General features: G+C 38.4%; 1 protein-coding gene across 1 annotated transcript in view; it reads right to left on the reverse strand.

Moving 5' to 3' along the window:
- Positions 1-15,049, reverse strand: part of phf21aa (PHD finger protein 21Aa) — a 50,098-nt gene extending 35,049 nt beyond the window's left edge. The window contains exons 1-4 of the mRNA XM_053616501.1: positions 13,594-15,049; positions 7,436-7,528; positions 5,383-5,415; positions 5,184-5,249 (exon numbers count right to left, since the gene is read on the reverse strand). Coding sequence (XP_053472476.1) covers positions 5,184-5,249; positions 5,383-5,415; positions 7,436-7,528; positions 13,594-13,623 — 222 coding nt within the window. The 5' untranslated portion in view covers positions 13,624-15,049. The remainder of the gene's footprint in view (positions 1-5,183; positions 5,250-5,382; positions 5,416-7,435; positions 7,529-13,593) is intronic.
- Between the last annotated feature and the right edge of the window lie 308 nt (positions 15,050-15,357).

Raw genomic sequence — 15,357 nt, forward strand, 5'->3', positions numbered from 1 at the left:
TGATTGATATACTAATAATAATGATAGGCACAGGTGATGGCTATAATGATAGGCACAGGTGATTGATATAATGATAGGCACATGTGATTGATATACTAATAATAATGATAGGCACAGGTGATGGCTATAATTACAGGCACAGGTGATAAATATACTAATAATGATAGGCACATGTGATGGCTATAATGATAGGCACAGGGGATAAATATAATAATAATAATGATAGGCACAGGTGATGGCTATAATGATAGGCACAGGTGATTGATATAATGATAGGCACATGTGATTGATATACTAATAATAATGATAGGCACAGGTGATGGCTATAATTACAGGCACAGGTGATAAATATACTAATAATGATAGGCACATGTGATGGCTATAATGATAGGCACAGGGGATAAATATAATAATAATAATGATAGGCACAGGTGATGGCTATAATGATAGACACAGGGGATAAATATACTAATAATAATGATAGGCACAGGTGATGGCTATAATGATAGGCACAGGTGATATATACTATATATGGCTATAATGATAGGTACAGGTGATAGGTATAATGATAGGCACAGGGGATAAATATAATAATAATAATGATAGGCACAGGTGATGGCTATAATGATAGGCACAGGTGATATATACTATATATGGCTATAATGATAGGCACAGGTGATAGATATAATGATAGGCACAGGTGATGGATATAATGATAGGGACAGGTGATGGATATATAATGATAGGCACAGGTGATAGGCACAGATGATGGATATAATGATAGGCACAGGTGATGATATAATAGGCACAGGTGATGGATATATAATGATAGGCACAGGTGATGGATATAATAGGCACAGATGATGGCTGTCATGATAATCACAGGTAATGGATATAACAATAGACACAGGTAATGGCTATAATAATAGACACAGGGAATCTATAATTGTGTATTGAATTCTATGATTCGTATGGGGTTTATTTTTACGACCATGATACTTATCACGTGAAATTGACGCCCTATATATACTAATAATATGGATGTTTTTGACGCTGCGCTGATTATTTGAGAACATATCCATCACTGCTGTATACAGTCATTCAACCCTGATTGAGGATCTGAAGTCGATCCCTGCAACACTGGCCACAAGGTGGGAAAACACAGTGGATATACTTTAGAGCATCATGCGTACTCACACACACACACACACACACACACACACATTCACACCTAGGGGTGGTTTAGAGTCACCAATGATCAACTAGTGTAAACGGAATTTCATTTGAGCTGAGTTCAGTTGAGCTGTTGGTCACCTTGACAGAGGTCCCTTCTTCTACTCTTCTATCTCTCTATCTAAATCAACCTCTATTCTCTCTTTCCTTCCGTTTCCTCCAAACTTCTCCACCATAAAGCAGCCTTTCATTACTTTATATATTAGAAGCTCGAGTACGTGACTCTGTGAAGAGACTAAATCCATGTTAAGCCAAGATCGGCTCTCTTTTTCACAAGGACTCCATGTGCTATCTCAGTGAACAAATCATCTTGCCATCTTCCTGCACTATAACTCCCGTAAGGTGGGAGATAATGGATGACATTACACAGGCTCAGAGCAAAGAACCAGCTTCATCCATATATCCACCTGGGAAAACTTTCATCCCACAGACCATGAGAGAGATAGTGATCCAGTGGGTCCACATGTCAGTCACGTCATGTTATGCACAATAAACCTAGGCAGTAACAGGTTCCTCCCACAAAAAGACTCAACACAGTTTGTCCAGGCCTACCTGCATGTTCTTGCACCACCAGGCACTTTCCCACTGACCTGCTCAAGCCTCTTACAGTTCCTAAGCATCACTGCACTCATATTTCAGTTGATTTTTATGAAAGTCTGGGAAAACTTGGTTTGGTGTGGTTTTGCTGATTAATTGGCACTGATAACTGATTGCTGGAACTATGGGTTATCTGCACACATCCACACCGATAGTTTTTCCTGGTTGCGTCCATTTCAAGGTCTGCTGTCATTATACAGTACGAGAGCGGCCTCTAGAGGTGAAATAAAAACTATCACTGACAGATTTTGTTGTGTTATTTGAAGTGTTTTTCGATTCATTTTGGATGTCTATTTGTTTTTTAGATCTTTATTTGTTATATGGAGTGTTACTTTTTGGTTCCATTTGGATGTATATCTTTTATTTACTTTAATATTTAATAATAGTGTGTGTGTGTGTGTGTGTATATATATATATATATATATATATATATATATATATATATATATATATATGTGTGTGTGTGTGTGTGTGTGTGTGTGTGTATATATATGTGTGTGTGTGTGTGTGTGTGTGTGTATATATATATATATATATATATACACACACACACACACACACACAGGTGGATCTAAAAAAAAATTAGAAAATCATGGAAAAGTTTATTTTTTTCAGTAATTTAATTCAAAATGTGGAACTTTCATATATTCTAGATTCATTACACATAAAGTGACATATTTCAAGCCTTTTTTTGTTTTAATCTTGATGATTACAGCTTACAGCTCACGGAAATCAAAAATCCAGTATCTCATTTCAAATCTGATGACTGCAACACACTCCAAAAAAGTTGGGACAGTCGACTGTTTACCACTGTGTAACATCACCTTTTCTTTTAATAACATTTATTAAGCGTTTAGGCGCTGAAGACACCAGCTGGTTTAGCAAGCAGAATTTTCCCCCCGTTATGCATTTCTTTTACACTATTTTGCTCTTCATATTGTGCCACACATTCTCAATCTGAGACAGGTCAGGACTGTAGACAGGCCATGCTAGCACCCGCACTCTCTGCTTACACAGCCATGCGCTTGTAATCAGAATGTGGTTTGGCGTTGTTCTGCTCTGGATGGAAGCATATGTTGCTCCAAAATGTGTACATATCTTTCTGCATTAATGGTGCCCTCAAAGATGTGCAAGTTACCCATGCCATGGGCACTGACACACCCCCATACCATGACAGACGCTGACTTTTGGACCTGATGCTGATAACAGCTTGGATGGTCCTTTTCCTCTTTGGCCCAGAGAATACAACAGCTGTTTTGTTCAAAAACTATTGAAATGTCGACTCATCGGACCACAAAACACGAATCCACTGTGCTACTGTCCATCTCAGATGAGACCGAGCCCAGAGAAGTTGGCGGCACTTCTGGACAGTGTTGATGTATGGCTTCTGCTTTGCATAGTAAAGCCTTAACTTGCATCTGTGGATGCAGCGCCGAATGGTGTTGACTGACAAAGGTTTACCAAAGTTTTCCAGTGCCCATGTCAGGATCTCCATTACAAACTCATGACAGTTTTTAAGACAGTGACGTCTGAGGGATCGGAGATCATGCGCATTCAGAAATGGTTTTCGGCCTTGCCCTCTACACCCCGAGATTTGAGCGGATTCCTTGGATCTTTTAATTATATTGTGCATGTAGAAGGTGAAATGCCCAAAATCCTACTGATTTGTCTTTGGGGAATGGTGTTCTCCTTCTGTCGAGCCACACACGATTTTATGGATATACTAGAGATCCTGATCCTTCCTGCTCTCCGGACCTGCCTCATCCGTTCGGATGCCATACCTCTGGATGGAGCTCTCATCTACTCCAATTCCACATGGACATTCTCACTGTGGTTGCTGGGACTACGTTTGCTTCTAAGGCCCAGGGACTGCAATTACAACATGCAGTTTTGCACTCGGGTCTCCTTTGAACAGTGGACTCAACTAACAGACTTCATGTAAAAACCATAATGAACTTTCTTTTACTCTCACACTATCTGTTGTTACCCAGATGAGGACGGGTTCCCTTCTGAGTCTGGTTCCTCCCAAGGTTTCTTCCTCATATCATCTTAGGGAGTTTTTCCTCGACACTGTCACCACCGGCTCGCTCGGTTGAGATAAATTGACACATTTAAAATCTGTATCCCGTGTTTATATATTTCCGTAAAGCTGCTTTGAGACAATGTCCACTGTTAAAAGCACTATACAAATAAAATATAATTGAATTGAAATTGAATTGTTCTCAAAGTGTTGGATTATTCTCTGACACATCTGTTGGCAGATTGGTGAGCCTTGACCCATCCATGCTCTTAAGGACTAGGCCTTTTTTTGGAGGCTCCAAAAAACTCGTCACATTGCTATTAGTCCTAAATTATCCCTGTCCCAACTTTTTTGGAACGTGTTACATGCATCAATTTCAAAATAAACATTTATCTTCAAAAAAATATGCAGCTGATTAGGTAAAACACCTTCTCTTCATGTGTTTAAAAAAAAATACAAGTCAAAGTACATTTACAAATCACTCTCTTTGTTTTTATTAGCATTTTCCATACTGTCCCAACTTTTTCAGAATTGCGGTTGTGTGTATATATATCATGTAAAAAAGTACCGTACCTTTTCATGGTACAGTCAGTACTATTTATTTTTGTAATAAAGTTCAGCTATATTTTATTTTGAGTGTTGTGTTTTCACTCAGTATCAATTTTGAAAACTATCGCTCGACCTCTAATCACTAGCTCTTCACCTAGTCTCAGGTCCAATGAGCTGCCGTCTTCACATAAATGCATGAAGTAGAAGAAGAAGAAGAAGAAGAAAAAGAACAGCTACAGAAGCCACCCTGGTTCATTTTGGCTTTTTTAAAGTAGAGTGGCCAGTTTTTTAACACATTTTTCGGCTCTGCTACGGAAGTTTTCTACAACTCGCCGCGGTTCAGTGACATTACTGTGCCTGCTCTGCCAGCTGAGGATCACTGGTTTAGAGAATTTTTTAGAGAATAGTGTCAATCTGTTAGGCAAGAGACAGATGCAATTTGGTTATTGAGAAACGTGTACCAGAGTGCAATAACGGTTTGTAAACAACCATCACAGACATAGGTTATTTGTTAATTAGTAAATAGTAAAAGCATTACGCAGTTATGCAGCTTCTAGTAACTACTGCACGAGAGGCAGTTCTGCTTTAAAACAGTTCTCTCTGCTTCACTAGAATTAGACCAGAGAAAAATAATTGTCAAAACAAACAAAAAACATGAATCTAAATGAAACTCCTCAGTCAGTGCCTCTTTCCCCTTCAAGATTCATCTGTCTTTAAGCGCCCCCCCTCTAACAGACCCAGCTGTCTCTCTCTTTTACAGATTCAGATGTCTTTTGTCTCTTACCTGTCGCTCGCTCAGCACTGTGATCTTGGCCTGAAGGTCATGCAGCTGTAGCTTCAGCTCAGCGTTCTGCGCACAAAAGAAACACACACATAATCACTGACAATCCCTTTGAGAAATCATATCTGTGTCTCTCTACAGTATGTATATATTAACATAGCTGAATGAGAAGTCATCATCTTCGTGCTGAGGCGGCTCTCACCTGTGGATCTTGCTTCATCTGTGCAACTAGCTTCTGCAGAAAGAATGACAATGAGACAAGAATAAGTGTGTATGCAAGTGTGTTTGTGGGTGTGTATGTGTGTGTTGAGAGAGAGAGGGACAGAAAGAGAGAGTAAAAGCAAAGAGAGAGAGAATAGTCAGAACACAGATCATTCAGTGCTCTTTATATACTTGGTTAGCCAAGCAGAGTGTAATTCAGGGTGTTCACACAGCGACTCTTAGAGGCAGACACTGGAACTGCAAGTAACAGCACAAATCCAGCCTCCTTACAGCTGTACTCCGCACAGGGTTACAGGAATACATGACCTTCTTTGGCTTTGTGGGGACATTTGGCTGATCGGGTAAACTTAAAAATCCTAAAATAATTATGTTTGAGTCCTGAGGTACTACAGTAATAGACATACAATACCCTGAATGCTTTATTTACAATATAGTGTGCATATTAATGTGAACAATGTTCAAGCAAAAAGTAAAAAGAAAAGAAAAAAAAAATCCTAATAATAATAATAATAATAATAATAATAATAATAATAAGTATTAAATCAAATGTAAACACATAAAACAATGAGTAATTAAATATTTAAAATAAAAAGTCTAAAAAAAAAAAAAGGTTAAACTCATCTTTAAACAGAAATAATTATTAAGTCTTAACCCACATGGCTTCCTGTTCATTATATAGTGAATAAGGTAATACTGGTGCAGAACCCATGTAGTGCACTACATGCCCAATATAACGTCAATAAAGATGAGGGTATTATATATACGATAGTGTTAACTACTTGCATGTAATTTCACTTTTAGGACACATAATACAACTGTTGGTCTGCCCGAGTCCTCACTTCGTCTGTCCTCCATCAAGGCCATGACGGTTTATATCTTGTAGATCATCTAACAGAGTCGTCTGCTGACCACACCCCTGACTCTGCAGAACTGCGTCATATAGCAGCACTGCGTTTCGCAACGTTGAGCCCAACATTTCCTGTCTCTGCTACGTCTACACTGGTTTTCTTATGAATATGTCATGATTATTAATATTAATATGGTACGATTCATATGATTCAACATTGCTGGAAAATTATGAGTGCGAAAATAAGCTCTTGTTCTTTTGTTTTCAAAGAGCAGAACATGGCAGTTAGCTGAGATTGTTTAAAACGTTCCTCCTAGTAAACCCCCTGTTACGTTTCACTTCATTAACTGGCTATGAAGGATTTACTCTATTTTGAATAGATCATGGATGGTAAATAAGTCACTTTAGCATTTCTATGATGCTGTCACTATGGTTATGGGTGTTGTAGGCTAGCTGCAGATGAGAGCTGACTCTGAGGCAGAAGGCAAAGTGAAAAACGTCTTCTTTAATGCCAAATGATATTAAACTAATGTTTAATTCCACTATGAACAGTCATGTGCTTTGTATAATGGAATCGTGAATGCCAACATTATTGTACGGTAGTAAAGAATTACTGCTCACACCAAATTTATATACATATGGTACATGTGGGTCAAACATTATTCATAATGTAGAGTTCAAAGTTCAAGAAAGTTCAACCTATACTGGTACCGATGTGCATGACAATGCTCAGACTCTAATTTTGAGAGACACAATCAGATTCTACAGCTCCATCATCAAGCCCCTCTGCCCAAAGAAATCAAAATCGTATTTATTTCTGGAAAATAAAAAAGTTTAAAGAGATTCAAACAGAATTGGGGGGGAATACATTTTATATATATATATATATATATATATATATATATATATATATATATATATATATATATATATATATATATATACACACACACACACACACACACACAAATAGATATATATATATATATAGATAGATAGATAGATAGATATCTGGGACCCTACATTAATGAGAGTGGTATAATATGGATACTGATTTATTATTTTCCCCACTTCAGAAACTATTTACTAGTTCTTCTTTTGTTTTACACATTATAAACGTGTAAATGTTTTACACATGATTTACACAGGATTTCCTGTGCCAGGATTCAGTTCTGGTGTTTATTACCTGATGAATCTGTATCTCCACTTTGAGAGCCTCCTGTAGACTCTGTAGCTCCATCATCAAGCCCTTCTGCCCAAATTCCACACCTCCCTCAGCCTAGGGGTAGAGAGACAGAAAGTGAGAGATCATTAAGACAGCGAGAAAGAGAGAGAGAGTGGGAGAAAGAGAGAAAAAGAAAGGGAGTGTGAGAGAGAGAAAGAAAGAGAGAGAGAAAGAGTGAGAGAAAGAAAGAGTGAGAGAGAGAGAAAGAAAGAGTGAGAGAAAAGAGAGAGAGAGGGAGAAAGAAAGAGTGAGAGAAAGAAAGAGTGAGATAGAAAGAGAGAGAAAGAGAGTGAGAGTGAGATTAGAGAACATGTAAATACTTATATTCACTTTCTGATTTATAATGGATAATAAAGCTTATTAACTTCATAGTGCTTGGGTTTGCGTGTGTTTGTTTTTATGAATTTTCAGGACAAAAATAATGTGACTATATAAGAAAACCAGGGCTATTCTAGCTTGTCAGGACCAGCAAGATTTATATATTATATATATATACATATATATATATAAATATATATATATACATACACACATAAAGCTACAGTATGTGCTTCTTTTTTTTTTGAGGTAAGGATTGGTGTTGAAAAATCTCACTACATATTAGGGATGTAAACAAATACATTATTCAGACTGAACAGACAGTGCATCCTAAACAAATACAAACGAACAATATGTGGAGTATTCAGGGTTTATTTTCAGAGAAAGCTTGGTAGAAAGCTTCAGAAAAGGTGTGTGTACTGGGATCTTACAGTACAAAACAAGAATAGTTGTGCCAGTTTCTACTTTAATATAGAGCTTTAAAGAACAGCTAGCACAAGCTCATGGGGAGGTTTGCCAGGGTTCAGCAAACTTCCCATCCTACAACTCAGAAAGACACGAATCTAGCCAAAAATGTCTGGGCATAGAAAAGGTAGAGACATTTTCTCCTTCTTCTCAGTCATTTCGAGTGTACAGGTTAACAATTGTGTACCTTCCTGACTTTCAGTATATATTTGCAATACGCGGATATTATACATAGAACCTGGCAACCCTGATTGTGGAAAAAATAAATAATAATTTCATTAACATGCTAAAGGGAGATACACTGTTCAGTTTTAGCCAGACCTACACAATGCCTTACTGGGCTCCAAAATCAAACAATATTTCTAGCACATTTCTGTAGGGCTGCACGATTGATCGTTTTTCAACTGAAATCACGATTTGAAAGGGTGCGATTTTCAAATCGCAAGAGCTGCGATTATTTCGATCGCAGGACCATCAAATATGGTAAGAAGCATTGTTGACGGTTTGCTTCCTGAGCATTTTTGACGCAGAGTTTAGCCAATAGGGGGCATTAACACTGCACATGCTGAGAACGTCAAGAAGGTCATTTGAAAAAGATGAGCGGGAGCTAGGCTTGCTGCGATAGACGGAGTTACCGGTGTTCCACCGCACACCGATTACATCCCGGTGGCCTCCATGGCACCGCCCTCACCGTTGTTTTGCCTTTTTATAGCAATAGTATAGTATAGTAACTCATTTAGTTCAGTTAGAGAACGGACGCTACAATTAAAAACTGACCGCGTCTGCTCAATTCAGCATGAGTCAGAGTCGCAGCACAGATCAGATTTCAGATTTTAGCACGTGATGAGAGTGAGGCGAGCTGACTGACAGGAAGAGTGAGGGGAGCTGACTGAAACTGACTGACAGGAAGAGTGAGGCGAGCCGACTGGCAGGAAGAGCGAGGCGAGCCGACTGGCAGGAAGAATGAGGCGAGCCGGCTGAGAGGAAGAGCGAGGCGAGCCGACCGGCAGGAAGAGGCGAGCCGACTGAGAGGAAGAGCGAGGCGAGCCGACTGGCAGGAAGAGCGAGGCGAGCCGACCGGCAGGAAGAGGCGAGCTGACTGAGAGGAAGAGCGAGGCGAGCCGACTGGCAGGAAGAATGAGGCGAGCCGGCTGAGAGGAAGAGCGAGGCGAGCCGACCGGCAGGAAGAGGCGAGCCGACTGAGAGGAAGAGCGAGGCGAGCCGACTGGCAGGAAGAGCGAGGCGAGCCGACCGGCAGGAAGAGGCGAGCTGACTGAGAGGAAGAGCGAGGCGAGCCGACTGGCAGGAAGAGCGAGGCGAGCCGACTGGCAGGAAGAGCGAGGCGAGCTGACCGGCAGGAAGAGGCGAGCTGACTGAGAGGAAGAGCGAGGCGAGCCGACCAGCAGGAAGAGGCGAGCCAACTGAGAGGAAGAGCGAGGCGCGCTGACTGGCAGGAAGAGCGAGGCGAGCCGACCGGCAGGAAGAGGCGAGCCGACTGGCAGGAAGAGAGGCAAGCCGACTGGTAGGAAGAGCGAGGCGAGCCGACCGGCAGGAAGAGCGAGGCGAGCCGACCGGCAGGAAGAGCGAGGCGAGCCGACCGGCAGGAAGAGCGAGGCGAGCCGACTGGCAGGAAGAGCGAGGCGAGCTGAATAGCGGGAAGAGTGAGGCGAGCTGACTGACAAGATGATGGTGGAAGATTTGGTTTCAAAAGTTCTGTTCAATATAAGCGAGTTTGTCACTGTCCTGTTTTGTTGTTGTTATGTTTTTTATTAAGAATAATAATGAACCCACCATTCAAGCAATTACTGCCCCGAATTGCCGCTAATTTGAAAGCGCAAGTGAAATGCGCACACGGGCATTCATAGGCGATTTAAAAGTGAGGCGATTTAAAAGTGAGGGGGGAAAGAGGGAAAGGCTCTAATAGGATTCATACTTTCCGTCGCTTCTGGATTGAAAGATGCGCTAGCTGACTGGGGTCTGAACGAAGAAGGCCAGGTGTGCATCACCAAAAACAATGCAGCCAACATAATACGGGCAGTGGAAATAAATGGATGGACCAGACTTCATTGACTACGTTTACATGGACAGAAATAATCTAATTACTGACCTTATTCTAAATAAGACAATATTGTGATTAAGGTGTTTACATGAGTTGCGTTTAGAATATTCCTTTCATGTTCCTGTTTTACATCTTATAGAACACAGAGCGATTAACGGCACACGTCATTACATCACCGCGCCACGCAGTCCGATGTTCCCTCCAGAATTTCACATATCGACATACCGTTTGTCTTCGTTATGGTACCGTATACAGTTTGGGTGTTTCATTTTTAATTTTACGAAAGCTTCAAGTGCAGTTAATTATTTGTCATGCTATACGTGCAAACAGACGACTGCATGAAGCCGTGGGCTGCGTCCCAAACTGTGTACTTACCTACTATATGGTATATAGAAATACATGCATTTAGTGGGCAAATACGCAGTTTCGGACGCAGCCGTGCTCTCTTGTTTGCTGTAAAACGCTTGAGCACTGCCGTGTGTGTGTGTGTCCTATCACAAAATGCAGTGAAAACTCCCTCGCGATGTTAATAGTGTGATTAAGGTGTGTACATGTCTGTAATACACGCCGATAATGCGACTAAAACAGGAATACTCCACATGGCTTAATTCGATTTGTCTTTACTTCGAGTATGACTTCACTTGGATTAGGGTCATCAATAATTGCTGTTTACATGCTAGATTCTTAATCAGAGTATTGTCTAAATCGGGTTAATATCGGATTATTGTTGTCCATGTAAACGTACTGAATGTGTAGTAAATTACCTATAAAATCACTGAGTTTAGACTGGAGTGAGGTGAAACCAGAACAAAGCACAAAGCAAGTTGTTGTTAGCTAGCTGCTAATTTTATTCAATTGCATATGGTAGGAAAAAAGTTAACAAACTTTTTAATGCTACTTTTTAATATTGATATGATGATATACCAAAAATAAGGTCTAGCAACGAATCTTACAAAGCTATGAAAGCCTGTGGAAAAATCACAGCTTTTTTTGCAAGAAAGGATGCCGTGAGAGTGACATAATATCTGTGTCTGATAATCACATAACCTATATATAACATGGAAGAGGTTGTAAAACTGAATAATTCTCAGCCACAGTCCAGAAGAAAATTAGTGGCTAAAAAAAAAGAAAAGAAAAAAAGAATGAGCAACAAAGTGTAAACAATGAGGCACAAAAGAAACAAACATCAGGGTAAGAGCTCATACATAATAAGAGATATCATGGAAGCCTTTGATTCTAGTTTCTGCTATGAGTAAAATATTAGCTTCTTTTTTAAAAACAGTAAACATCATACCAGTGGCTTGGTGACTTTTACATGCAAAATAGTTGTAAGCACTTTGTTTTATTAGCTGTCCTGATGGTGATTGTTTTTTATTTCATGAATAAATAGGATAAGCAAAAATCACAAACTATTTCTCTGCATTTATGTTAAGTTTATTGTCAGTATTGGGCTCGCACATCATGTGGGTAGGGGATTTTTACGTGTGTGTGGATGACCATGTCTGTCCACCACCACCGAAGACCATTTCTGACCCAGGAAAAACCTTTTATTTTTATAATTTTATCATCGGATATTATTCATATAGAACGCAATCAAATACGTGTCATTTATTTTGAAAAAACATTTGAATTGCAACAATAAAATATATTGGTAACACTTTTATAGTAAAATTTTATAGTAAAATTCACTTTATAGTAACAATCTATAGTTAAACTCACTTTATAGTAACAATCTATAGTAAAATTCATTTTATAGTAACACCTTATAGTAACACTTTATAGTTAAACTCACTTTATAGTAACAAACTGTTTCAATCTTAATATTACTTAATGTTGAGTATTTAATTTATATATAATAATGATACATAATTCTACAGAATTGCTTGAGCTTTGTCAATAATAGAATTTACTGCATATACATATATATATGTATTATATATATATATATATATATATATATATATATATATATATATATATATATATATATATATATATAAAATTTCAGTATTCAGTTTGTTTAAAAAAAACAACAACTATGCAATATGAACAAATATGAATTATTAATGAACAGTGGTGTATGTGTATAAATAAACATTAACTTAAATAAATGCTGGAGTTATTTTTTTGATTTGTCATGACAGATGTTTGCATCATGACAGCTTTATTTGAAAATAAATAAATAAATAAAAAATGCCACAATGTTGAAGTGGTTTTAAATAAACAGTAGCACTAGAAATTGCATTGTTTTGTTTGTTTATTGTAGTGTTAGAAGATCAAATTGTGATTATGCTTGGTCTTTCCGGAATCTTATCTTATTATCTTATCTTACTTTGATGCTGTGCAAACCACCACAACAAACCTGTAGCTCTTTTTTTAAATAATAGTAAAACGCAATTAGACTTTTTTCTCTAAATCGTGCAGTGCTACATTTCTACACAAACAAAAGAAACATGTTTTCATTCGTTGAGCCTCTGCTCCATATCTATGTGCTGTGCAGCGTCTCTCTGCGGGGTGCTCCACAAAAATAATCATTCAGTTCATTTTAAAAATATTGTAAAACTCTTGTAATTATTATTTCTGTGGCTTCTCTGAAAATCACAGGGTGATTATAATGAAATACACCTCTCATTTGACTCGCAGAAGCACTGCAAGTGTGACGCTGCTTTTGAGCAGTTCTGAAAGCGTGTCCAGTGAACTTTTCTGATCTTTCTGGAATGTAACAAATCCAGGTGTCTGGAGCAAGAGTTGTTCTGCATATTGGTTTTTGCTATAATTTGTAAATGAAAAAGTACATTTTCACTTGTTTTCCAGCATTTCCAGGGCATAATTGTAGGACTAATATAAATAAAATAAATAATTAACCTTCCAGTATAAACCACACCCACGTCTGGTTTAAAGCCATAAATTCAGATATTCACATTTTCAGCACTAAAAGGATACAGATAATAGCATTGCATTACACCTCTATTACATATACATAATTACATACTATATTTACCTTACAGATGTATAATCCTATGTCCTGAAATGTCATAAAAGCAAACCTGTGTGTGTGTGTGTGTGTGCCAGTGCATTTATTATTTGAGGAGGATACTGTGTACTGATATATTAAATATCAACTCCGTCCATGAACCAGTGATCCACCTAAACATTACACTTTGGCTTGCACACATTTAATAGAAAATAAACGAATGAAAGAACGAAAGCAGAACCACTGGATCACATCTGTTATCTGATCTGTTTCCCCCAAAACACAGTGTAGTCTGTTGTATACCTTCACAGCGACTGCTGTCTTGAACACCATCCAACTGGCAGTGTGGGGGAGCCTGGAAAGATGAAGGGCAGAAATGAGTCATACACACACACACACACACCCACATATATATACACACCAAACAAAAGCCTAATTTAGTGCCACTTACATATTACTACACTATATACCAGTACCACTTACATATTACTACACTATATACCAGTACCACTTACATATTACTACACTATATACCAGTACCACTTACATATTACTACACTATATACTAGTACCACTTACATATTACTACACTATATACCAGTACCACTTACATATTACTACACTATATACCAGTACCACTTACATATTACTACACTATATACTAGTACCACTTACATATTACTACACTATATACCAGTACCACTTACATATTACTACACTATATACTAGTACCACTTACATATTACTACACTATATACTAGTACCACTTACACTATATACCAGTACCACTTACATATTAATACACTATATACCAGAAACATTTAATTAAACTATTTTTGAATTATAATTTAATTATTTCTGTGCTCTACGAATCTCATTATCGATTGGTCGGTCTGTGCACAGCACGGGGTGTGTTTACTCACTACGTTACTTCTGTTCCGAAAACACAGTTCGGAGAGTAAATACTAAAGTTGTGTCCCAAATGCTGTACTATACACTTACACTATGCACTCTGCACTACAGTCTAGTGTATGAAGTTTAGAAAGGTAGTACTATCTCAAAAGGAACACTAGCGTTTTTTTTAATAACCGGAAGTATAGCCGCTTCCTAGTCAGTGGCGCATGACGTCAAACTCACGTAATGCGACACCGCTAGCCAGAATACCCAGAGTCACCAACAACAGCTTTCTTCAGTTTACTCTTTATGTCAGCGTTACCTTTTATTCCTAACATGACCTCGGTCACCATCAGATGGAGGCGAAATCGTCACGTGACTGAGGAAGAATCTCCAAGTCCGCTAAGGCAGAGAGCATTTTATATTAAACACCCTGAAGAAGATCAAACTTTATAAAGCGGAGTTTGTGTAGCACGGAAGCATGACAGTGATGCTGTTACAACTTGCTTAAAAGGTTTAGTTTAATTTAAGTTTATTGTCATTATATGCTGTATCAGTGTAACTTCTGTTCTTTATTATAACGGAAGTGATGTGTTATTAACGAGGCCGCATCGCTCCTCACGCGCGGTGATACAGAGTGGTAGCGCGAGTAAGATCTGTAATGTCTAATTAAAACACTATGACCAAAAGTAAACAGTTTGACTCGACGCCGAAACTTCTGCGTTGTAAAATTTACTTCCTATGTAAAATTTTTGCGGTGCAGAGATTACAAACTGCAGTTTTGTCGTCATTCCACACAAGAGACATCACCTTTACACACAGCACGAAATCCATGTGTTTTCCCGCAATCTTTTGATTGATAGGATATAATCGTCTCTGATCATCGGATGTTTTTAAACTATCGCCCGATAGCCCATAACGGGAAAAATAGCCTTTACATCGGTGCACCTCTAATATATATATATATATATATATATATATATATATATATATATATATATATATATACACACACACACACACACACACACAATTTATTTATTTTTTCACACATGTACATATTATATATAAAGGTACTGTACTCAATACATCTTGTTTTTTTCTCTCTCTTTGTACCAGAGGCCAAAAAATGGAATTTCCACCTGTTTTGTGTATGCCCGTGAGGTCACACTC

Source organism: Ictalurus furcatus, chromosome 27 (assembly GCF_023375685.1).
Source record: "Ictalurus furcatus strain D&B chromosome 27, Billie_1.0, whole genome shotgun sequence".
Taxonomy (NCBI): domain Eukaryota; kingdom Metazoa; phylum Chordata; class Actinopteri; order Siluriformes; family Ictaluridae; genus Ictalurus; species Ictalurus furcatus.